Source organism: Helianthus annuus, chromosome 17 (assembly GCF_002127325.2).
Source record: "Helianthus annuus cultivar XRQ/B chromosome 17, HanXRQr2.0-SUNRISE, whole genome shotgun sequence".
Lineage (NCBI taxonomy): Eukaryota > Viridiplantae > Streptophyta > Magnoliopsida > Asterales > Asteraceae > Helianthus > Helianthus annuus.
In genome coordinates, this window is record NC_035449.2 from 57,596,807 (window position 1) to 57,621,470 (window position 24,664).

General features: G+C 38.5%; 1 protein-coding gene and 1 long non-coding RNA gene across 2 annotated transcripts; one reads left to right on the top strand and one right to left on the bottom strand.

Annotated features, from left to right (window-relative positions):
- Window positions 1–598: 598 nt before the first annotated feature.
- LOC110922758 lies at window positions 599–2,414 on the top strand. Its single transcript, XR_002583460.2, has 2 exons — window positions 599–1,051; window positions 2,128–2,414. It is a non-coding gene; the product is annotated as an uncharacterized LOC110922758 (long non-coding RNA).
- Window positions 2,415–13,026: 10,612 nt separating this feature from the next.
- Window positions 13,027–15,291, bottom strand: LOC110924252 (trichohyalin-like). Its single transcript, XM_022168282.1, has 3 exons — window positions 14,643–15,291; window positions 13,767–14,387; window positions 13,027–13,634 (listed from the first exon to the last, which is right to left on the bottom strand). The coding sequence occupies exons 1-3, from the start codon at window positions 15,289–15,291 to the stop codon at window positions 13,027–13,029; spliced, it is 1,878 nt and encodes a 625-aa protein (XP_022023974.1).
- Between the last annotated feature and the right edge of the window lie 9,373 nt (window positions 15,292–24,664).

Below are 24,664 nucleotides of genomic sequence, written 5' to 3' on the forward strand. Positions count from 1 at the left end.
GTTTATTTTTTCGTAATTTTTAGTAGCTAACGGTCGTTTTTGTTAGTTTTTTCGGGTCCTAGTTTGTGTCTTGAGTCATTTGCAGGAGTGCATCACCGAGGATTTGCAGGAATTGACGAGAGAAACGAGGTTCCAAGTAAGTATTAAGTGTTAGAAAAAATTTCGGTTGGTTTTTGGATGGTTTGGGAAAAGCTATAAACTTTCTAAGGCAAAGACAACAAAAGTTTACAAAAGTTCTTCTGTGAAAACTATAAATTTTGGTTGATTTTTGATGGGTTGTTTAAAAAAAAATCAAAATTTTTCGGAAATTTATAACGTGGTGGCGGGCCGCCACCCACAACAGATATTTCTGGCGGGCCGCCAGAAGCCATATCTGCAGCCCACAAACATAAACACAATATTCAGTTTTTATCGGAAAGTAATACCGTGTTGGCGGGCCGCCACCCACATATTCAGTTTTTAGCGGGCCGCCATAAGCAATATCTGAAGCCCAAATTTATTTGAAAGCTAAAATGTTAAACCCACCCACCTCCCAATTCCCCTTTACACAGAAACCCCTGTTTACTCCTCTTTCCCCACACCGCCTACACCCATATTCCCATCCCATTAACATCAAACAGTTCTAACCTATTACCTTTTCCTGTCTCACCACCCCCAACTGTCGTAACCCCTCCTTTACTACCCTAATTTCTCCTCCACACCTAGCCGATGCCACCAATCTTCCCCACCTCCTAAACCGCCGGTACCCCTCTTCTCCTATCCCTCATCGCCGGAAACCCCAACCTTCCTTCTCACCGCCGACAACCTCTCCGCCGCTCAGCCCCTTCTCATCGTCACCATATTTCCCCAAAACCCACCCCATACATCAAACCGATTTCACATCACCTGCCATTCTCACCTAAAATCACATCACCAATCCTTCTATCCATACATCATGACCGATTTCAACCACCATTTAACCATAGTTCATCATAAAAATCGAATTTGATTTTGGGGATTAAAGATTCAACCGAAAAATTTCTCAAATCTTCTTGCTTACCTCGAATCTCTGGTATGTATCTTGCACATTCTCTGTACATTGAGTCCGATTTTAATAGTTTTAGTGGTCGAGTCTTGTAGTCTAGTGTCGGGTCAGGTCTTTGTGTTAGTTTAGGTCAAGTGTTGGTCCAGTTTTGTAAACTTTTGTCAAGTAAGATGAGTTTTGGGCGCGGGAGGCTCGGTTTAGTTGTTGGTTGCTACAGATTGCGGGAGGATGGATTAGCGATTAAATGTCATATCTTTGAGACTTTTTTTTGGGAGTTTTGTCATGTTAGGTGATTTTCGACAGGAATGGTATAGGAGTCGGCTGGTTTTGGGTTAAGATGAAGTGGATAATTTTACACAACAGTTGAATTGTTAACATGGTTTCAATATGTGGGTTGTATTCACAATCTGACACTCAAGTTATTGACGCCTAACGTCCTTTATTGTGAGTTCGGATACCATGAGTGAGTTTGTCTAGGCTGTTTACAGGTTCTAGATGAGCTGTTCGAGTTTGTTTATTGGATTTAACGGTTAATTTGTTTTAGGCATGGTTGGAAATAAGTGTGGGGATACGGGTTGTAGTTTTTGATATAAAAATTGGATTTTTACTACTTACACGGCCCGTGTCCATTGCTTCCGCACTTATGTTTTTGTGTTGATGAATTTCGGCACTTAGGATTACTCGAGGGCGAGTAAAGTGCCGGGAGGAGGTAGAGGTTCTAATCTTGTATTTTTGGCGTCTACTTAGGTTGAGGTCTAGTCTAGTCGTTGCTTAGTTTAGTGTCCGTTAGGTCGTGCGTTTCATTTTTGAGTCGTGTTAGTGTCGTCTAAGTGTCATTATGCTTTGTTTTGCGTACTTTATTATTGATACCACTCGCCCGTACTCAATCTGCATTCGGGCGAGGTTCGGTTATGCTTAAAAAGAGATTTGCAAAAGTCGCTTTAATGTCACTTTGTTTATAAACTACGGCCGCGAACGAAATGCTATACGGCCGTTGTTTTTGTATATATTTGTTTATGTTAAAAAAAATCAAAAAAAAAAAAAAATAGTTTGTGACTAATATTTTGTTTGCTTCGTATTGCCATTATTGAATTGTTTTGCAGAATGTCACGTGCAGGAACTTCAAGTCGGGCCAACAGGAAACGAGGCTGGGACACTCGCTCAGGAAAGGGCCCAGTGGGAGACAGGCGGGTGTTGAGGTGTTGGATGATGCGGAGTAGAGCGAGGATGACAGCTTATATCTTTTGCTTATTTTTATCTTTATGCTGTTTTTAATCCTCGTCTATTGGTTTGTACTTAAATACATTAAACAAGTTGGTTGGGGTTTTGGGGTTGGTTGATACACTTGTGGATGGTTGTTGAACGTGATATTACATATTATCTTTTGCTAGTGTTTGGTGTTTGCTTGATTAGGCTTGGTTGGTATTTGTAGCCGCTTTCGTTCGCGTGTCCGCGGTTAGGGGTTGTTTGCTGAGCGTGTATCGAATTGGAGGGCTTATGTGGAAACGACTGGCACTTTGACAGTCTCACATACTCAGCTAAGTCGTTTCCCTTTTTGTTGTTGTACATTTTTATTTATTTCGTTTGTAGTTTTTATTTTTAGGTAGTTGTTCAGTCATATTTTCGTTCTTGCATTAGGGACAATGCAATCTCTTAGTGTGGGGATGGGATACATGTAAATAATCGAGTCTTAATTATTAAAAATACAAAAAAAATTAAAAAATTGAAAAAGTAAAAAAAATTGAAAAACCAGAAAATGTCTTTCGAAATAAAAGAAGTTTGCATTTTCGAACGGAAAATGATAGAAAAGACAAATTTTTGCTCGGGTTGAAATAATAATAATATGAGATTATAATAAATCGAGCATGCGTCTAGTTAGGGATATGTGGATAGGCCCGGGTTTGGTTTTAAGTCCCTTTGATCTAATATATCTTAATTGTCGGTTTACTAGTGGGTTTTCGCCTGGGAGATATGGGAAATTAAAACCGCCAATAATAGTATAAGGGGCACCGTTATAAGTTAAAACCGTTAGAGTTTGTGATCATAAAAAAAATAAAAATAAAAGTGAGCTAGAAACTAAATGAAAGTAATGCATTTCTATGTAGTCTGAGCTTGGGATAGCGACTCTACAGCAAGATTACCGCTAGGGTGTGTGAAATCGACTGTGCAAAGAAAAAGAAAAAAAGTACCAAAACTTAAGTAATCTGTGGTTGGGGATAGCGACTCTACAGCCGGATTGCCTCTTAGTTAGGGAAAGCATCGTCTAGACTCACGAATGAAAAAAAAAAGCGAATGAAAAAAAAATTGGAAAAAGAAAAAATTTTTGATTGTAAACTCTTCTGGTTTTGATATAAGACGGTTGGGAATTGGTCCAGTGATCGTTCCTTTAGTCCTATAAGCTTGAGGCGGGAGTAGGTGGACTGTAGATTCTAGCGTGAGACCCTAGGTAGACTGACCGCACTTAAATTAAATTCACATGATAAGGTTTTAGGATTGGATTCGGGTTTAAGTGGACAAATATATTCGCAATCGCAGTTAACGCAAGCCTTGGTTTTAATTAAATATACCTATGCTTTTGACCCGAGTGAATATTTGTCTATGATTCCGTTGCATAATTCTTTTTCGAGGGCGAAAAAAGAGTAAGTGTGGGGATGTTTGATGTATTGCAAAATACATCTTTTATTCGTGTAAAGTTTGTATAATTTTCGTTATATTTAGTTTTGTTTTTTATTAGAATATGCATGCTATTGATCAAATCGTGTTTCGCAGGTCTTGATGTTCAAATATGCGAGAAACCGAGTAAAACGAGTAAAAATATTGAAGTGTCAAGTCTTGGAGCATGTTGGAAAGGTCGAGGAGTTGAAATAGAGTTAAAGAGCTGAAAAAAGAGCCTCTGGCTCCCCGGGAGGAGTTTCTGGCACCCGGCGAGAGTCTGAAGGTAGTACATGAGCTGAAAAACAAGGTGGCACCCCACCACCCAGTCCCTGATTTTGTGGCGCCCAGCCAGAAGCTTCTGGCTGGCAATTATTACGAATTTAATAAGGGTCTTTTATGGGAAGTCATATATAATGATCCTAAACGTGAAAAAAACCCGAATTTCGATTGGAGGACTTCTGGGGCGACTTATTAAGCATTCTTGGAGCGTTTTTGGAGATTCTGAAGCCTAGGAATCATCGGTACGAGTTCGGGGAAGAAGACTTGAAGATCTAATCGGGTTTTCTAGTTCTTTGTTCTTGACTTTTCTTACGAAACTTGTTATGATGAATTCTTTGTTGAACATCTTTGAATTGTTTTCGTTTATGAACATGCTCGGCTAGATTTATTAACCGCCTAGACTTGATGAATGGATTAAAATAAAGTTTTTACCGTTTATGTTATTTGCATGATTGTTATGGATTAATTGTGTTTTGTAAGCGGTTTGATTTAATGATTTGATGTATATGCATGCTTTGAGTTGGTTTATTGTTATTATTTGCTTCATATGATTCTTAGTGACGGTCTATATCACAACATAGAGTCATATTAGGGTTTAGGATTTCGGTGAGTGTCTATATCACGTTAGAAAACCTTAACTCTTTAGGGAGAATTGGCCAATAATCTCTAGAAGTAATTGGTAATAATTTGCTAAGTCTTAGTGTTCTACTAGTCCTAATACCTGGAAAGTGAGGGGCTATTGGTAGGTCTTACCCGGCGAATTGCTTTATATAGTCCTTGGAAAAGGTCATGTCTTGGTTTACCTGTCGGTCTTATTAGTCTATCAAGTCAAATTGATTACTTCAAACTACCCTAGACCTATGATTGGAAAAGAATAGGTCAACATCAGGGTACTTACACATTAATTAGACAACTGGAAAGGCGTCTAATAACCGGTAGGATTAACGGCCTAGGTAGTTCCACAGGTTTCTCCTTGAGAAGGGTCGAGGGGCCTCGATGGTTCTTAATAGGTTTAATACTTTAAGATCCCGGTTCCATAACTCGTGCACTTAACTTAATCGGTAATCTCTTAAAAACAGTCCAGGATTCTTGTCTAGGTGGTCTCGTTCTCATATAAGAAAATCCTCAGTCTTTATTCGTCTTTAGTCTAGTTCTAGTTTAATTTAGTAGTTTAATATAGATTTCCTAGATTTTCCGTAACCCCCCACCCCCCCAAAACAATTAAAACAAGTTAAGTCGTGTCTGTCAGCGTCTGTTAGAGTCTAATTTGCGTGATACATAGAGTCCTGTGGTTCGATATCCGGACTTCCTAGGTTATACTACATTGATCGGTACACTTGCCGATTGTGTGGTTGTAGGTCGAGTCTAGAATTAAAGCTTTTTAGTGTCTAGCTTAGAGAGTCTAATTTAGTTAATTTTTTATAGTCTGTTTAGCACACATCAAGATTAAACACAAAAGGCTAGTGTTTAATTCACTCAGCGTTGGCTCTGATACCAACCTGTCACACCCCTATTTTTCCACGTGTCACCGGTGGGCCCGGTGGGGGTTCCGTGACGTAGTTGATATCATCATAGTCAAACAATACAAAATATAAAATGCACAGCGGAAGCAAAAGAAAGATTTATTTTAACCAAATAAAATTGTAATATCCAGTATCACAAACAGTTGAAATAGATCCACAGGCGGATCAAAACAAAGAGGAAACTTTAATTCAATAGACTTCGTGCATCCTAAGCTTGCGAGACTTTTACTGATGCTAAAGAGTGGCTAGCCTATTACGTGTAGTACTTGCACTTAGCCTTTTTGGAAAATACGTCAGTTTACACTGGTAAATACAAATTAACTGACTCATTTTGAAAATGTTTAAAATTGATTTGAATGCCCGCGGCACAAAACTTTTTATAACTTGGGATAATTATTTGCTTATAATCTTGTAAAAGAATTACATGTTTGTTATGCGTTCAGTTGTCCGGGTCGTGCCGGGTTAAAGATTAATAGACACACCACTTAGTATAATTCCGCCGCGAGACTTCTCTCGTACCGACGATTATACTTTATTGATTTGAATGCACTACGGGTGTACGCCTACACCCGTGTGCTAAGGTCGTGGCCATTCTTTGAATGATGCCAAGGATATCCGGGACATGGTCATTTAAACCCCAAAGGAGTTAAACAAACAAAACAACATTTTTAAACGAGTCATTTGACAAGATTTAACCACCGACCGGTTAAGGTCAATTACCCGACCAAGCGGTATTTTATATACCGTACCCCAAGCCCGTATAAGTGAAAATAAGTTAAACGTATTTACCTGAGCAAAGTATAAATCAAATACAACAAGTGCACGTAGCTTTTACTGGGCTCCTATATCTGGAATGAAGGTTTTTAATAACCTATTAGAATCCTAACGGGTCTTTTAATTTTAGCCTAAGCTTAGACCGGTTAGTTTAGAATGAAGATTACGGCTTAAACACACGATAAGGCGAAGACCGTTTTAGAATGTGGTTTTAACCCAACAAGCTTGCATACTTGTTTAACATGGGTAACTTAATCACATTCTGGATTTTGAGACCGAATGATATGGTTTGACCCGTTTCGGCTAAAATGGGTAAACTAGTTACATAAGCCGATCCGAACGCGTAAAGTGCGTAACGAGTAATCATATGAATCATATACGAGTTTCCTAAGTTAATATGCCTTAAACATGTTGTGATATCAGAATGATACCTTCCATTATGCCCCAAATGGTTTTAATCCCAAACTATGCCTCATAAGGGCATTTTGGTCATTTTAAAGGGTGTAAAAGAGTTTAAATAATATTCTGAGTTACAGGTCTGAATAAATCAGTAAATATACTCATTTTATTAAGGTATCAAATATATGTGAAATTTATTACTTATAACCATATTATGCTCCGTAGGGGCATTTTGGTAATTTCACATAGGCCTGAAAGGTCAAAACCGGAATTTTGAGTTTTAATTATTTGCCTACTGTTAGAACATAAAAATTTACTGATTATATCAGTAGGTTTCAACCCCTTATGCTTAACAAGGTTCTAGTACATACTTATGTGCTAAAAACGCTTAAAAAGGCGATTTGGAGCCATTTCCGGGTTTTATATAAAAAAGCTGATATTTTTAATATTCCAGAAGGCTCAAAATAATTTATTTAACATATTGAATCAGTAGAAAAAGGTTCGGGGTCAAAAGAATTTGTAAAACTTATTTTATAGCCCAAAAGGGCAAAACCGGCATTAAACGATTTAATCTTAGAACACTAAGTTATGCTCAGCCTAAAATTAAATAAAAATCTTTAAAAATCCCAAAATATTATTCTATATCAGTAGGTATATAGTTTTGTATAAAAATTTGGGTTTAGATAGGCCATATGCAATTTATGCTATTTAATCACTAAAAAAGTTTCAAATTACGCTAATGAGCATAACTCTTAATCTATACCTCAAACTAATATCAAATTTTAGGTGCAAGTTAATAATTCAGTAACAAAGGTGTCTACCCTTTTACATTTTCAAAAATCACATTTTAAGGTCATTTGGGCATAATGGTCAACATATATGCATTTAACGGAAACATGCACGTGAATAGGATATCTAATGAACCAGGTTGTATAATCTCAGAGGGTTATACTAACATGTAAATAGGTCCAAAAGAAGCTCTAAGGCAATCCTAAACTTGGATTAAACGGGTCAGAACTGAAAGTCAAAGTTGAAGTCAAACTATGCGACTTTCGATTCCAAACCGAGCCTAAACTGAAAATTGTCGAGTTGAACATGTTGAGACATGTTCTTACATTGATTACCAAGTTATTTTAATGATCAAACAGGTTGCATGTGTCCTACATTATTAATTATGCATTAATTCAAATATAAGCATTCTGTTGACTTTTTAAGATAAGCTTTGACTCGACAATTATCATAGTTAGAGTGAGATTCTGAAAATACCCTTTTAAGGGTTTATTACCCACATAATTACCTACTCAGAGGTATTTTTAATTCGTGATTTGACTGGATAAATCTTAATTAATCACGAAGTCAAACCTTAATTACGACGGTTTGAGTTTTAGCTAATTAACTAAGCTAAAATGAATTCAGAAAGGTTAAAAGTACTTACAAGAGTCTTAATTAGGATTAGGGATGCTAAGAATACTTGTTGCTGACCAGAGGAGCTCCAGAAGTGAACTTACGCAATGTCGCAAATGAATGCATGAAATGTTCACAACTCAAGCTCTTATATAGTGAACCCCATGGCTCATGATCATGCCAAAGTAGTCTATGGTTGTTACAAGATCATCCCAGGTGTCCCTAAGAGGCTAAATACTGCCTATCATGCCTCTAATTTCGAAAACCACATTACTAAGGCGGTGCAACAGGCTGAACAGGTAGCTGTCCTTTTTCTGCTGCTAGCGACAGGCTTACGGATCGTAAGCCTAAGTCCTTGCGGTCCGTATGCTCCTCTTGCGGACCGTATGCTTAAATGGTTGCGGTCCGTAACCGACCCTTGTTCAATTCGCCCAAATATGCATCTTACGGACAGTAAGCTTAAAACCATACGGTCCGTAACCGATGGCCAGAAGCCAAAAATTTGCAAACTTCCAAGCATTGACCATGCAACTTTGTAGTGTTCGAATCTTGGGTCCTTTAATCAGTTGAGGGTCCCTCTTGCTCAGGCCTTGCATGCTTAGCATGCCCTTACATGTTTTGGTACTTTATGGGAAGTTAAATTTGACGGAAAACTCAAGAATTCTCCTTGGATTCTTATGAAAGTTGACCATGCCTTATTAACTAAACTCAACTTCTTTTAAATCAAGAATTTAAATTAGCATTTTGTAGTAACATTCTTAATGACCCAATTTCCATATAAAAGATGGAATTTTATTTATTTAGAACAACCGGTTAATATATCAGATTTTAAGGATCTTGGGATTTATAATTTGGGTTGCTCAGAGGTGTTTTAATAACATGTCGCCCTTGGGTCGTGCAGAGGTATTTTAATAACATGACGCCCTTTTCAATCCTACCATACATTCTTATCTGATCTGGATTCCTGACACGTTTGACTTACATGACACGTGTCTTTATCCCATTGGACATGAATTTTCGAGGTATTACATCAAGTGAAGAAAAGAGGTGGTTAATAGCAAATAGAGAAGGTCCTTCAACTTCCGAGAACACCGAGTTTCGTTGTATGCACTTTAACACCTTGGTATGCTCTTAGATTGGTTGAAGATGATTGAATGATGATTATAGTGAGGGTGTGGGTTATGGCCGAAGCCAAGAGAGGAGAGAGAAGGAGTTTTGTTGTTTTGAAGATGAAGATGATATGTATGGTTATATATCTTGTGGTTTATAAAGAAGTCTTCCAACAATGCATTAACCAATAGTCTTTATGTCTTCTAAAGTACTTAACAAATCACTTAAACAATGAAGGAAAATCATGGGGTGGGGGCCACTTGCATAACCGTTTTTTTTTTGGGGGGGGGAGGGGTTGATTTAGTTAGTGTGTAATGGTAGTTAGTTTATTTGGTTGGAAGTTAAGTGACTTAGTTAGGTGCTTGATGTGTTATGTAATAATATAGTGTGTTATGATGTTCGGGAACCATAACTAGTTCAGAAAAATAGAAACAATGCTTCTAGCATTATTTTGGTGTTTCGGGTAGTGTCCGGTTAGATATCGGTTCGTTAAAGTGCTAAGTTATTCCATATAGTGTCCTATATATATATATATATATATATAGGTAGAGGATCCTGTAAAAAGTGCTCAAAGTGTGAGAAGTGTAAGAAGTGTATTATAACACTATATATAATACTATATAACACCATATAAACACCGTATAACAATATATAACACCATATAATACCATATAAAACTATGTAAAACTATATATCATTATATAACAAATATAACACTATAGGTTGTCTGATAGCATGTCTATTATAGATGTATAGTGTTATATATTGTTATACGATGTTTATATGGTGTTATATAGTATTATATATAGTGTTATAATATACTTCTTACACTTCTCACACTTTGAGCACTTTTTACACTATCCTTACCCTATATATATATATATATATATATATATATATATATATATATATATATATATATATATATATATATATATATATATATATATATATATATATATATATATCTTCTTGTAACATTTTTAATTCCCAACACCCAGGAAAGCATACAGGACTATTTAATAACTTTTCTTGCACAAGACTAGTATGTCAACAAGCACATGTAAGTATGACACATAAATCAGAAAGCAGTTAAGTAATTCAGCACAATCATCAAGCACTTTAATTAACATAAATAAATCATACGGATACATGAAATTTTGAGGGTTGTCACATATACCTACCAAAGCTCATTTGCTATTGGCAATGAGAGTGTTATGATATCTTAAAAATGCTCCTGGTAATGATATATTTTTCGGAAAACATTCACATCTTAATCTGACTGCATATGCAGATTTAGATTGGGGTAAGTGTGTTGTGTCTAGGAAGTCTGTCCCAGGATATTGTGTGTTTCTTGGTACCTCTTTAGTCACTTGGAAAAGTAAAAAGCAGTCGACAGTGTCTCGGTCTACAGCTGAAGCTGAATACCGAGCTATGTGTACTGCGACATGTGAATTGGTTTGGCTTGTTAACCAGTTGTGTGAGTTACATGTTAGTGTAGAATTCCCAGTTTCTTTGTTTTGTGATAACATTGCCGCATTATCAATTGCAGCTAATCCTGTCATTCATGACAGAACTAAACATTTTGAAATCGACTTGTTTTTTCTTAGAGAAAAAGTACAAAATGGTTTCGTTAAAACTGTTGGTGTAAAAACTGAAATGCAAGTTGCGGATATTTTTACAAAAGGATTGTTAATAGAGCAACATATACTATATGTAAGAGGTTAAACATGCTAGATATTTTTGGTGATAAAAGTGAGGGGGTGTTGAAAATATAAAAAAATACTCATTGTTTTCTCTTCACTTTTATATTATTCATTTGTTACAAATATCTTTTTTTTTTCATGTTACTGGACTACTACGGACTGGACTACTGGACTACTCATTGGGCTAACTGGACTGATGATGCGATTCGTTGGGCTGGGCAAGAATCATTGATTGTTGCTGTACACGTGGGCTGCAATATATTTTATCTTTTGCTGCAGTATATCTTATGTGACAACTCGAAATTTCAAGTCTTTTCTATATACTGATTCCTTTTCACGTTGCGTGTTACGTTCTAACTTGTGAGTACGTTATACGTTTAATTAAAAGTGTTTGGTTATACGGAATGATTGAGTGTTAGTAGGATATCATATGTAATGCGTGTTTAAAACCTTGTCGCACAAACTCACGGGTCGCACACCACCCCACGACCGCACACTCTTGTGGTGTTAGTCTCGGCCCAAACCAAAAACAAACCCCTCCCCAATTCGGTCCAAACCAACCCAACCCCAACCCCTTACGGCCCAATAACCAAACCGCCCCATCTCCTCTTTTATTTTATAAGATACGTATATGTTGATGTGCATGAGATAGATTAGAAAAAAAAGAAACCCTAAACTCCTTCTTGTGGAGTGCGACGGCAACAAGCAGACACAAATAGCCCTGTTGGTGCATATGTCTGTCGACTTCGTCTTGTATCGAGTCTTGTAACTAGATAGATAGATCAGGACACGTAGTACGAGGAAAATGGGAAACTGAGCTGAACCAGCAGGTGTAGGACCGTTATTGACAGTCGAGTGAGTCAATCAGAGCTAGATACTACTGTTTATGCAGCGGAAATACACAAACAACATGAATCAAAGTAGAAATTGAGTAGAAACAGAAGCAGATCACTTTAAACTGGTTTTCTCATTAATCTTTCACGAAAAAGTCGAGCAGCAGTTCGGCTACACAGTAAACATGCACGTACATAATGAGAAAACACTACCACTATTTATAGGGGTGAGATTTCGCTCCTAATGACCATGTGTCATTTGGGGCGAAATCAGAAGGATGTGATTTCGCTCCAAATGACACATTGTCATTTGGGGCGAAATCAAGACATTACAATCCAACTTTTACATAACAACCCCCTATACTTTACATAATTAACATTCTTAGACCCTATACATGAACAACTAAGACTAAGACGCAGGCTTTAGACATTCGTGCACCAACAAACTCCCCCTTGGATACAGCCGCAGTCTTCAGTCTTGTCTTCGGGTCTTTACACGGACTTGAACGATTCATCTCTAGGCTTTGGCTTCTTCCTAAGCAAGTTCCTCAGCCTGTCGTTGTCTTTCTTTCTTTTCTTCTCTTCTTCAGCTTGAATGTTCATCCACTTTCCTCTCTTTTCTTCAAGCTTTCGATGTTCACGTTCAGCTTTCCTCTTCATCTTCTCGTCGAGTGACCACCAAGATGACTTCCATTTACTTTCAGAGTTAATACCTTTCTGAAAGCAAAGAGTAGCAACACGTTGAAACTGCATGGCCTGCTCTTTATCTTCTGCCTGATAATGTATGATGAATAAACATTCGATATCCTTCGCTGAGCAGTTAACTAACCACATCGGGTCATACACATGCATTTCTCTTAATTCACTTCCTGCTCGATAAGTAATGACGGCCTCAGTCGAAATGTAACTATATACCCAGCCCAAGAATCCATTGTAGAAATCCTGCTCCATTGGTGGCACTAGGATAGTCTTCCTTGTCTTCGGCTTTTTCACATTAAGTATTGTTTCTTCAACCCTTGTTTCCGGATTTACTCTCTGCACTCTCTTAGGGTAATGCGGTTTCCAATGTCGAAACTCTTTCAACGATTCAAACTTTATATACCCCCACATCGGAATATCATTTTTTCGTACAAGATAATCTAAAGTTCTTACTTTTGACAGCTCCTCCACATCCCACCATGGTAATGACATCACGTCATATAAATATTCAAAGTACTGCACCCCACATTCTCTCCTGATTGCGTAAGCATTCACTTGAGGTAAGAAACCCCAGCTAATGATGTCACCGAGAGACACACTTCGATCACGTTGATAGTACTTCAACGGTCTTTTGAACTTCCTCTCGTGATCGTCTTTGAACCATTTTTCCGTTCTTCCTTTTCCATTTCTTTGGGAGTGCCATCAAAGTTTTTATCTTTTAAGATCTCAGCGATCTTTCTTATCAACTCATCTCTATTCTCTTCTGTAAAGAACTCCATCAGCGTAGGAAACTGAGAAGTATCTTCACTAACACTTTCATCATCCGTCCAATCCTCAACTTCAACTCTGTCGTACATGTCAGCCTCCTCAACATACTTATACTCATATTCAGGCTGTTGGTTGATGTCGAAGGCATTCAATTCTTCCTCAAAATCAAACTTGAAATTAGGATTCACCATACGAGTTATTTCTTTAATCGTTTCCAACGTGTACGTATGAAAATGTTCACCTTCTTCCCGATAAGTATCCAATCTCAAAATTAACTTCTCGGCATGTTGAACATTTTGAGTATCACCTGACTCCCCCTTTCCTTCAGCTCCCCCTGATTCTTCATTCACAGAATCATTCATCAAATCATCAACAGTTCTTTCAGTGGAAGCTTCAGTCACTTTTATACCCATACCACCTTGAGCATCGTCATCGTCGTTATCAGAACCATGACCACTTGCTGAAAAGACTTTCTCATCATCGTCATCTTCCTCGTCATCCTCATCCTCATCATCTTCTCCATCATCTTCATCATCATCATCATCTTCTTCATCATCTTCATCATCATCATCATCTTCTTCATCATCATCACCAATTAACTCTTCAAGATGTGTTTCTTCCTCAAACAGACCAGATATAGCAGTTATAGGTTCTAGATTCTCAACAACCATGGAAGGAACAATTGATCTCTCTGTCACTGCTGAACTACCTTCAACGCCTTTACCTTTATCTTTCATCTGTTCATCAATCTCGGCTTGGCGTTGTGCCCTGAGTTCTTCAACTTGTATCTCTTCAAACTTTTTTTCAACTGATGTTCCGAGCATACTTTCAACGACTTTGTTTAACATGTAGAACTCATGCTCCCTCAAAGCCTTAGTAGCTTCAAGCTCTTTATTTTTCAACTCGAAGTATTTATTCTGTTCATCTCTTCGAGCTTTTTCTTCTTCAAGTTCAGCAACTCGTACTTTCAAAATATCAATCTCAGATTGATCAGTGTCAATCTTTTTCAACAATTCTTTGTTATCAGTCTCCAGTCTCTTCACACGCATCTCAAGAATTTTCTCACGATCAGAAACTTTCTTGTTCTCAGCAGCTAACTTTTTGTTTTCATCCAACACTTCATCCATCTTCTTCTCCAACTTCTTCACTTGTTCATCGTTTGCAAATCCGAAATCTCCAATGTCTTCAAGATTATCATGGGGAAAGTGAAGACCTTTGTGCCCAGTAGAACCAGGTGTTAGTTGCATTTGGGTGAGTGGTGGTGTTTGAAAGATTTCTTGCGATGTGAATAAGGTTTGTTGTTGTGGTGGTGAAAGATGTAGTGGTGAAATGTGTATTGGTGATGGTTGTCTGGGTGGTGTTGGTTGTTTTGGTGGTGAAGGTAGTTGTGGAGGTGTTGATTGTCGTGGAGGTGATTGGATTGGTGATTGAGGTGGTGTTGGCTCATGTGGTGGTGTTGATGGTTTACTGGTTTCTTTGGAAGGTTTCTTCTTTAAAACGATCTTTGGCTTTGAAATCTTTGGTGTAACTTTTCGGATCTTTGGAGATACAACTTTCTTTCTTGCCCCAGCTTTCTTTCTGCCGCTTGAAGGAGATTGTGAATCAGAAACATGTTGTGGGGATGGCACGTATGGAGCATCTTCTTTCTCTTGCCTCTTCCTCTTTCTCAACAATTTCTCTTTCTCTATTGCTTCTCGAATTCTTCTTAAACGTTCAACTTCATCTACTTCATCTTCTGAAGAACTAGAGGAACTTGTAGTATCTTTATCAACATCATCACCTTCAATATCGTCAATAACCTTCTCTTTCTGAGCTTCTACATTAACAGCTTGCTCTGTTTCTAATACATCAACATTAAACATCAAATTTTCATCAACATTATACGGATTTTCTTCCGCAGTTACAACTGGCTCATCTTCTTCAAGTTCATCAATCAATAATGTTTTCGCGGCTTTCTTTTGTTTCTTCTTCTGTTGTGATGAAGATCCCTCGCCCTCTTGTACTTTAGGAGTAACCTTTCTGCGTCTCCTCCTCGTTTCTTTGACAAACCAATCATTTCTTGTGTTTTTGAACTCCACAAGAGTTTTCAGCTCTTCAGCATGGGCTGCCTCTTTCATTTCTTCTTCGTTTCACCAGTTTTGATGATCAACTGGATCAGGATCAATGTAGTTTGCATCCTTAATAAAACCAAAGAATTCAGCACCAATCTTTGGTTCAGGGTGATTTGGATGGTATCTCGCAAGCTGTTTGAGCGAATCATTGCTCATATGTGATTGCACCAACAGATCGTTCTTTAAATTTCGTTCAATCTCTGGATAAGCATGATCGATTAACATCTGCACGAATTTAGGATACATCCAAGTCTTGCTCTTCGTAGTAATATTCTCGGCCATATAGTGAAAGACAATATGCGAGAAGTTGTACTTCTTGTTTAAAACTAATGCAGTGACCATGTTCATCTGATAGTCACGCATTGTATCGTAACTTCCCTTGGTATGGCTCAGTGACATCAATATACAGTGCATAAAGAACTTGTAGGGTTTCTCAAATTTCGACTTCAAATAATTCCCAACATTCAATGCACCCTGATAACCCATCCTGAGCATGCAACCCTTTACCATACGTTTTGGAAATCTTGTTGGCGACTCTGCATCGTCCGGAAAATTCACAACTTCACGAATGAGCTCCTCAGTGACAATTATCTTCTTATTTTCTCCATGCACCTCCACAATTGAAGAAATTGTTTTGTTTTCATCATCATAACTTGCATTCTTCCAGAAACGTTCTATATGTGATCTGTACAATAGTCGTTGATCAGTCAAGGCCTTTTGAATAGGAATACGACCCATGAACTCCAAGATACTACTGAACTTGGCCAATTCAGAATTTTTCTTCACATCCAAGTCACAACAGCTGTTGTAAAGAGGATCAAAGATCACACTGGAACCCTGCACATCAAAAACAGTACAACACACAATGAGAATTAGGCACTTAGGAAAAATTTCATCATAAAACACTCACAAGCGAAATCAGATTTGATTACACAAAAGCGAAATCAAAACTAACAATTTAGAGGCAAAATCAGATTACATTGACTTAGGAGCGGAATCAAAGATGTTAACTAGAAGCGAAATCACAACATGATACACAAGAGCGGAATCAGATTAACACAGTTTGGGGCGAAATCACTAAAACATCACATTGACAAATAGAAGCGGAATCAGGACATCCGCTTTGGAGGGAAATCACCTTACACTTCAATTTGGGGCGGAATCAAGTACTACCACTCAAAACTTGTTAACTGATGAAATTTATTATGTTATCTTGTAAACCTGATGATTCCGACACTAGGGATATGTTTTAATTTCATTGTTGACCTCTCAAACACCCTAGATCTACGTATGAATAATCTGTGTATCGACAACCACCATTAATCCCTAGATCTAACACAATCAAACACAAATATGCAATCTATACACTAAAACGACAACACATGTTTGTTTTTATGCTCAAATTTAACATATTAAGCCCTAAAACTATGTTTCGTTCAACAACAATCGCCGACATATCATAATCTGAATGATGCAGGTCAAATTGAGGCACACACTACCTTGCCCATGATTAATCAATATGATAATCACAAGATCTGGTGAAAATCGGGCAGCAATTCGGTAGGAACACAAGGTTTTTAGGGTTTCGCTCACAGTTGCCGGAGAGAGAACACTTGTGTTGGATCTGAGTTTGTTTTTTATTGTATTTTATGTTTATAAATAAGATGAAGATGGATGAGTGTGCAGCGGATATTATAATAAACACAAACTTTGCATACAATCAAATGAGAGTAATACTTTTATCAAACATCTTTACACAATGAACCGAAAGATTGAATTTATTTCAAACACGATTACAATGATTGATGAATGATTGCAAACTCCCCCTCAGCCAGAGCTCAGTAGTTTGTTCGTGCAAAGAAGACGAATGATGCAAAGAGCTAATAGAACAGTACAAAGTACTGAATTATTTATAGGCACTTGCAAACTACTGAGCATCTTAGCTGACGTCACCATGAAAGTGACATCTATCCTCCTAACAAACTCAAACCTCTGATCTATACAGACACTGCTTGTGTTAACTACTGCTAATACATTCTATTACAAAACAGACTTTAGAACAGCTGCTGCAACCTTCTACTGCTGTGAACCCAGCAGCACTTGTCCGGATCAGCAGTGCTTGACTCAAGGCAGTAGATTGAATCAGTAGGACTTTAGTCTTCCATCAGATCTTTAGTTGAGCAGCAGTTATGGGTCATCAGTTTAGCAAGATCAGCAGATAGGAGGTCATTAGTAGTTGTAATCACTTTCAAGGGGAGAGATTTGTATATCAACATCTGCTTATTCAGGATCCACTGCTCTGATCCAGTTTTGGCTTTAATTATCTGTTCCTCTGATGGGTTCAATCCCAACAATCTCCCCCTGGAACAGATAATGCCAAAACCCTTCATTATTTGTGGACATTTTATTGCCTCATTGACAGCTCCCTTATCTGACCTTTAAATTGTAATTCAAATTCAAGGGCATCTGTATCTTCATCATCCCTGCTAAGTGGAAGATCAAGGAGATCCTGCAAATCTTCAAGACTCAGGCCAAGAGCTTGTTCCCTTGATATTTTCTCCACTTCTCCACCAGACCTGAGCAAAGTCAATATGCAGGTCTGTTTGTCAGTTTCCCACTTTTGTATTTTTGAGCCTGGTGGGTTTCTTGAGAGATGCTTATTTGCAGAAGTATTTGGTGAGGCTGGCCTGTTCATCACTGGCTGAGCAGTGGTAGCAGAGTTTTCCTGTTCAAGTTCTTCTTTTAACTTTCTTAACAAGCCTTCTTTTACAATAGCATTTCCAGTAAGAATTTCTTGAACTGTTTCAGCTCCTAACTGGCTTTGTTTCCTTCTTTTGTAAAAGGCAGTACCAGTAGGAGCAGTGGTTTTCCTGGTGTGCAGCTTTGTTGGCCTTTTTGAAACCTCTGCTTCAGGATAGTCAGGTTTTTGAGGAATTTTTGGATCTTTCTTTCTTAATTCCTCCAACCTTTTGTAGGTTGACCTGACCATATCTTCTTTCCATCTAGCAATTTGTCTTTTTGTACCAAAATCAGCAGCAACCAGTTCTTCTTTCATTCTCTTTAGTTCCAACTGTTTGTCAGGTACATTCTTTTTGAACTTTGCCCAATCAGGAGGAGTGTGAGTGACTTTCCTTTTTATCATGTCTTGAATTCTTGCTGCTTCAACTTCAAGCTCAGGAACAGTCCACTCTTTGTACATGTGTCTCTCTCCTTTGTATCTCTTGTGAAACATAATGCTTTCAATGTAGTCTTTCTTCAAAGTTTCAACTGCTCTTTCTGAAATTTGTTGACTGACATTCTTTGCAAAACGTTCTAGGGAACTGACTTGTGTGAGCCGATATTGATAGTATCTTGAAACTTCTTTGTCAGATTTCCCTTGTGTGTTTCTTTTCGAGATATCTTCTGCTTGCTTGGCCTTTATCTTCAAATATTCATCAATATTTTTGGGCCAGGGATATCCTTTGATTGAAGGTAAACTCTTTTTGGCAGGGTCATCCTCAATATAAAAAGATTTTATTTCTTCTCTAACAGCTTCTAGTTCAAGAGGAAATTGAACACCTGCAGGAGATAAGGGTTTGTGCATTGGAACTGAAGAAAGTGGAACTGGTTTTGGTATCTTGACAAGAGCTAAAGATTTTGAAGATGTTTGTGATGGTGAAGAGACATCATCTTTAGGAATTAGCCTTCTCCTCTTTATTTGAGGAGGGACTGATGATGTTTTGGATGGAAAGGTGGTTGTAGTGGCAGTGGTGGGTGATAGACTAACAGCTGTTGAAACAACTGGTGTTCCAACCACTGTTGTCTTTACAGCAGAAGTTATAACAACTGCTGTCTTCTGCCTTTTGACAGGAGGTGATTTTGATTTTGGTGGTGATGGTGGTAAAGCAGTGGATGTAGTGTGTGTTGAGATGGTGTATGTTGAAGTGGGAGCAGATGTTGAAACTACTGAAGTACCAACAGCAGCTGATACAACAGGAGTTACAACAGCTGTTTTAGGTGGTGGTTTTTGAGCAGACTTTGAACGTCTGACTGGAATGGATTTGGGTAGCCTTACTTTTCTTGTAGGTTTCTTCTTTTCATCAATAATATTTTCATCATCTCTTGACCCTGAAGTACCCTGATCCGGATAATCCACCCTGGCTTTCTTTTTGGCCTCTCTATCCCTTTTCACACATGCAAGTGCTTCTGCAAGTGCATTTGTGGTCACATCAATTTTCTTACTCCCATCTGGCAAAGGAATCTGTTTGGTCATATTTGAATTTTCTGGTGCAAGGTAGAGACCATCTGTTATTCCTTTCCTTCTCCACTCCTGAATTTTCTCCCCCTTTTTGGCATTATCTTCAGGGAGGTGATCAATGAAGAACACAGGTGGAGGAGCAGTGCCAGAGTTGTGCAGGATCTGAGTTTTGAGAGCCTTTAGATCAGCCTGAGTGTCTTTGAACTTAGACTCCATAGCATTTCTCAGCTCTTGAACATGTTTTTCATGTTGCTGATCTGCTACTTGTGCTTGATGATGGAGAAAAGGTTGAAAGAGATTCCTCATTTGTAGCAGGTGCCTGTTGGAGAGCAGGTGCTTGAGGTGGAACAACAGTGGATTGTACCTTTTGTACCTGTAACAACTGTTGGAGCATATCTTTGAGCTCTACAACAGAGTTATCAAGTTTTTCAACACGAGCCGTCAATTTCTGGTACTTTAAATCATCACCCAAATTAATGGGATCATCTGATTTCCAACTAACAGTGGTTTTATCAGTGGTTGAAGTAGGGAGTTTACTCCAAACATTAACCACTGATGCCCCTTTTTCTTGGTACTGGGGTCTTCTTCCTTCAACACTTGACAACCTTTTGATGTTGCCAGTAGGATAGATAAATCCACTGGTGGTTGGCAGAGGTGCTATAAAAGGAATTGCCTCCAAGGAAGTCTTATTGATGTAACCACTGTCCAACTGTAAACCAGTGGGTTCAACAGTTGTAGTGGCTGCTTCACTTGGATTACCACAAAGAGTTACTTGTAACTCAATGGGTGTAACCTCCTCAGGTTGTGTTGGTGGGTTAGCAATGAATGATACAGCAGGCTCAGTCATTTGTTGAGGCATATTCTCATTGACAGGTGAGTGAGAAGGACTGGGTAATGCCTGGTTCAAATCAATTGCATCCAACAGTAGTTGTGTTTTTGGTGGAATTGTGGATGTGATGGTTGGTGTAGAAAGCGGACTTGCTCCGGGCATTGAGCAGTGGATGATGGAAACGAGTGTATCCAGAGCATCATAATGTGGTGGCCCTTTGTGTACAACCTGTTCTTTTTGTGAAGAAGCAGGAGGAGTTATGGTTATGGGTTGAGATATTTGTACCAACTGCTGTGAGGAAGAAGCAGCAGTGGTTTCTTGTGACATTTGTGTTGTCACAGGCATTAACTTTGGTATCTCATCCTCCAGAGTAGCCGTTTTGATTGGTTTGGGGGGTTTTTGATTTTTCTTTTTGTAAAGCCTTTTGGGTTTTGTAGGTGTGGGTTTCAAAATAGTTGGTCTGCTGCTTTGATCACCTAGAGCAGTAGGCTCAGCAGCAGATACCTGAGGAGCAGTGGTAGCTGCTAAATTCTGCTCAGGCACCCCTGCTTGTGTTTTGCAAGGTGCTAACATACGTGAAAAAGTTTCAGATGTTAGGCAGTTTATAACAGTTATCTCACCTTGGTTTATTAAAGCTAAATCATCCTTACTGAATTTCTTTTCAAAATAGTAACTTAAAAACCTTGGAAATAGTAAGAATGATTTGGTTTCAACATTATTAACCAAATCTTTAAAGATTTCCCGAGAATAGTTAAAATTTTCTTCTTGAAGAATTGCATATCCCAGATTTTGAATCTTTATAGGGATCTCATTAAAAGAAGTGGTTTTGTTTGAAACACATAGTAGGAGGGTATGAAATAGGAATCTGGGTGCAGGAGGAAAATAACCTTTTTCTAAGGTTAGTTTCTTCATCATTGTGGCTTCATACCCTCGTTCAATGAAGTCAATGTGCAACTCGTTTTTAGTGAAGGAATTTTACCTGCCTGATCATCGAGTTGAAAGACTTCGAAGATGGATTGTGGCGTGATTTGGACCTTTTTACCCTTTATAGAAGAGTGTATGGTGGTTGCAATGTCTCCTTGTTTGTCAAGGGTTGCATTCTTCCAAAACTCCCTTTGGGTCGCCAAATAGATTGGTGCATCGGCGGTGAACAAAGTTTTGTACTTTGATTTTGCCATGATGTTGATGATGGAATCGAAAACATCGGTGGTTCCTGGTTTTGTTAGAAGACCCAGGAGATTGTGAGATGATTTATATGGAATTTCAGTGGAAGTTGCCTTTTTAGAGGCTGTTTTCGATGATTTTGATGTGGGTTTTGCAGATGACTTCGATTTTGTCATTTTTGAAACGAATGATCGAAGGAATTTGTGAGAGATGAGAAGAAAAAATGCTTTGAGAAGAGAATTTTTAAGAATTCAATTCGACAGTAAAACCCTGTTTTGGTGGTGAGTGGGGAATTTTATAGGAAAGAGAATGAATGCTGACGTGGCAGCCGTTACAAAAGGTCTGACTGCTATGTACTGCCCACGTGACAACCACTGGTGAAAATGAAGGACAGTACTTTTGATGAAAGCAACTGATGAAAGCAGTGGAAAGGGGGCAGTGGATTATTTTCACTATCAGTGGATAGCATATCAGTGGATAAGACACTGCTTTTGAACAACAGAGGTTATCAAGAAATGAGAGAACAGAGGTTGCCTTTCAGTAGTGGGCAGGCTTTTTGAAGTAGAGCAGACTTTTGAACGATCAGTGGTTATGGCAGACTTTTAAGAATTTTAATGAAATTTACATTTTTAGCTATTTTTAAGGATGGATTTTTGATTTTCTGAAAACATTTTGTTGCTTTTATTCATAGAAAAACAAGATGTTGCTTGTTATTCCATGTTTAGCATCCCAATCCTAGATACCAAGCTTTCAAATGTGGCTGTATCAAGTGCTTTTGTGAGCACATCTGCTAGCTGGTCTTTAGTTGGGACATGATGCAGAGAAATCAAACCTTTTTCATAGCAATCCCTCACAAAGTGATGTCTGATGTCGATGTGCTTTGTGGTAGAGTGGGAAACTGGATTTTTTATGATATTTTCTGCTGCCTGGCTGTCCAACATGAGTGGTGTGTTTAAGGCAGTGATACCAAAATCCAGTAACTGATTTTGAAGCCACAGGAGTTGGGCTGTACAGCTTGCAGCAGCAATGTATTCAGCCTCAGCAGTGGATGTTGAAACTGCTGCTTTCTTTTTGCTTTGCCAAGAAACTAAGCAATCACCTAGAAACTGGCACCCTCCTGAAGTGGACTTCCTTGTGGTATGACATCCAGCAAAGTCACTCTCTGAAAAAAAACCTGAAAGCTTGATATTCCCATTAGTTGGATACCTGATACCAAGTGTGGGAGCACCTTTTATGTATCTAAGAATCCTTTTTACAGCAATGAGATTTGATTTTCTGGGAGCCGATTGACTTCTTGCACAGACACATGTTGCAAACATGATGTCTGGTCTAGATGCAGTTAGGTACAATAAAGACCCAATCATGCTTCTATAAAGTGTTTGGTCAATCAGCTCATCCTTTTCATCAGACATGACCAGGTTATTTGTGGCCATGGGTGTGCTGCATGGTTTACAATCATTCATATCAAATTTAGTTAAAAGTTCTTTAGCATATTTGCTTTGATGAATGAAGGTTCCATTTTGCAATTGCTGTACTTGGAGACCAAGAAAGCATTGCAGCTCACCCATTGCACTCATTTCAAACTCAGCTGTCATGAGTTCTCTAAACTCTTCACACATTTTGGTACATGTGCTTCCAAAAATAATGTCATCCACATAAATTTGGACAATCATTAAATCTTTCCCTCTCCATTTAAGAAACAGTGTTTTATCAATGGTACCTCTTTTGAAACCATTTGAGAGTAGAAACTTGGAAAGAGTTTCATACCAGGCCCTTGGTGCTTGTTTCAGGTCGTACAAGGCTTTGTTTAGCCTGTAGACATGATCAGGATAAAATGGATCCTCAAAGCCTGGAGGTTGACATACATACACCTCTTCTTGCAATGTACCATAGAGGAAAGCACTTTTGATATCCATCTGAAACACCTTCATGTTGTGGTTGACAGCAAAGGCCAGGAACAGTCTGATAGCTTCCAATCTTGCAACAGGGGCGAATGTTTCATCATAATCAATCCCCTCTTCCTGTCTGTAACCTTGAACCACAAGCCTGGCTTTGTTCTTGACAACAATGCCCCTTTCATCTGTTTTGTTCTTAAAGACCTACTTTGTGCCAATGGGACTAACCTCTTTTGGCAGTGGTACAAGCTCCCATACTTGTTGTCTTTTAAACTGTTGGAGCTCCTCTTGCATGGCTTCTACCCAGTTGTTGTCTTTTAGCGCCTCTTGGTACTTGACTGGCTGATGGAGTGATAGAAAACCAGCAAAAAGACAAATGTTTTGGGTTTGGCTTCTTGTGAGCACCCCTTTATTTATGTTGCCAATGATTTGATCAGGTGGATGAGATCTCAAGAAGATTAAGTCTCCTTGGTATGGTATGATGGCATTTGTTGGTGAAGGCTGCAAATGTGTATCATCTGAGCTAACCACTGCTGGTGACTTTGATGACCCAGCAGTGACTTCAAAAGGTGGTGGAATGGGTGGTAATGAAGTGGACCACTACTGACTTTTATCCACTGTTTGAGGACTTTTGTCAGCAGTGTTTGAGGATGTGGAAGCAGTGGTAGAAGGGCTACTTTGGTCAACAACTGTTGAGGTAGCAGTGGTTGAGCTTTGACAGCTGTTTTGAACAACTGATGCTTTTCCATTTGTGGCAGACCTTTGAGGGATGATGATTTCATACCCATAGTCTGGTGTTGTATCCTCTGTTGGACCTGCACTGTTAGTCTTGACAGCAGTATTTTCAAAAGTAAACTTTTCAAGATCAAACAGATCAGCAGGATTTGCTGGGATTTTCATTGAGGAAAGTTCATTGAACTTTACATTCAAAGTCTCCTCCACTGCCTTGGTCCGTGTATTGAACACTTTGTAGGCCTTGGCAGTGGCTGAGTATCCCAGATGATAACCACAATCAATTTTGGCTGCAAATTTTGAAATGGAGTCTTTTAAGTTCAAAATAAAGCATGGGCAGCCAAACACCTTGAAGTATGAGATCAGTGGTTTAGTTTTATACAGAATTTCATAAGCAGTCTTTTTTGTGCCTGGGGTTTATTAAAACTCTGTTCTGGACATAGCAAGCAGTGTTTACTGCCTCTGCCCAGAAAGTTAATGGCAAACCTGAATCTGCAAGCATAGTTCTGGCAGCCTCAATCA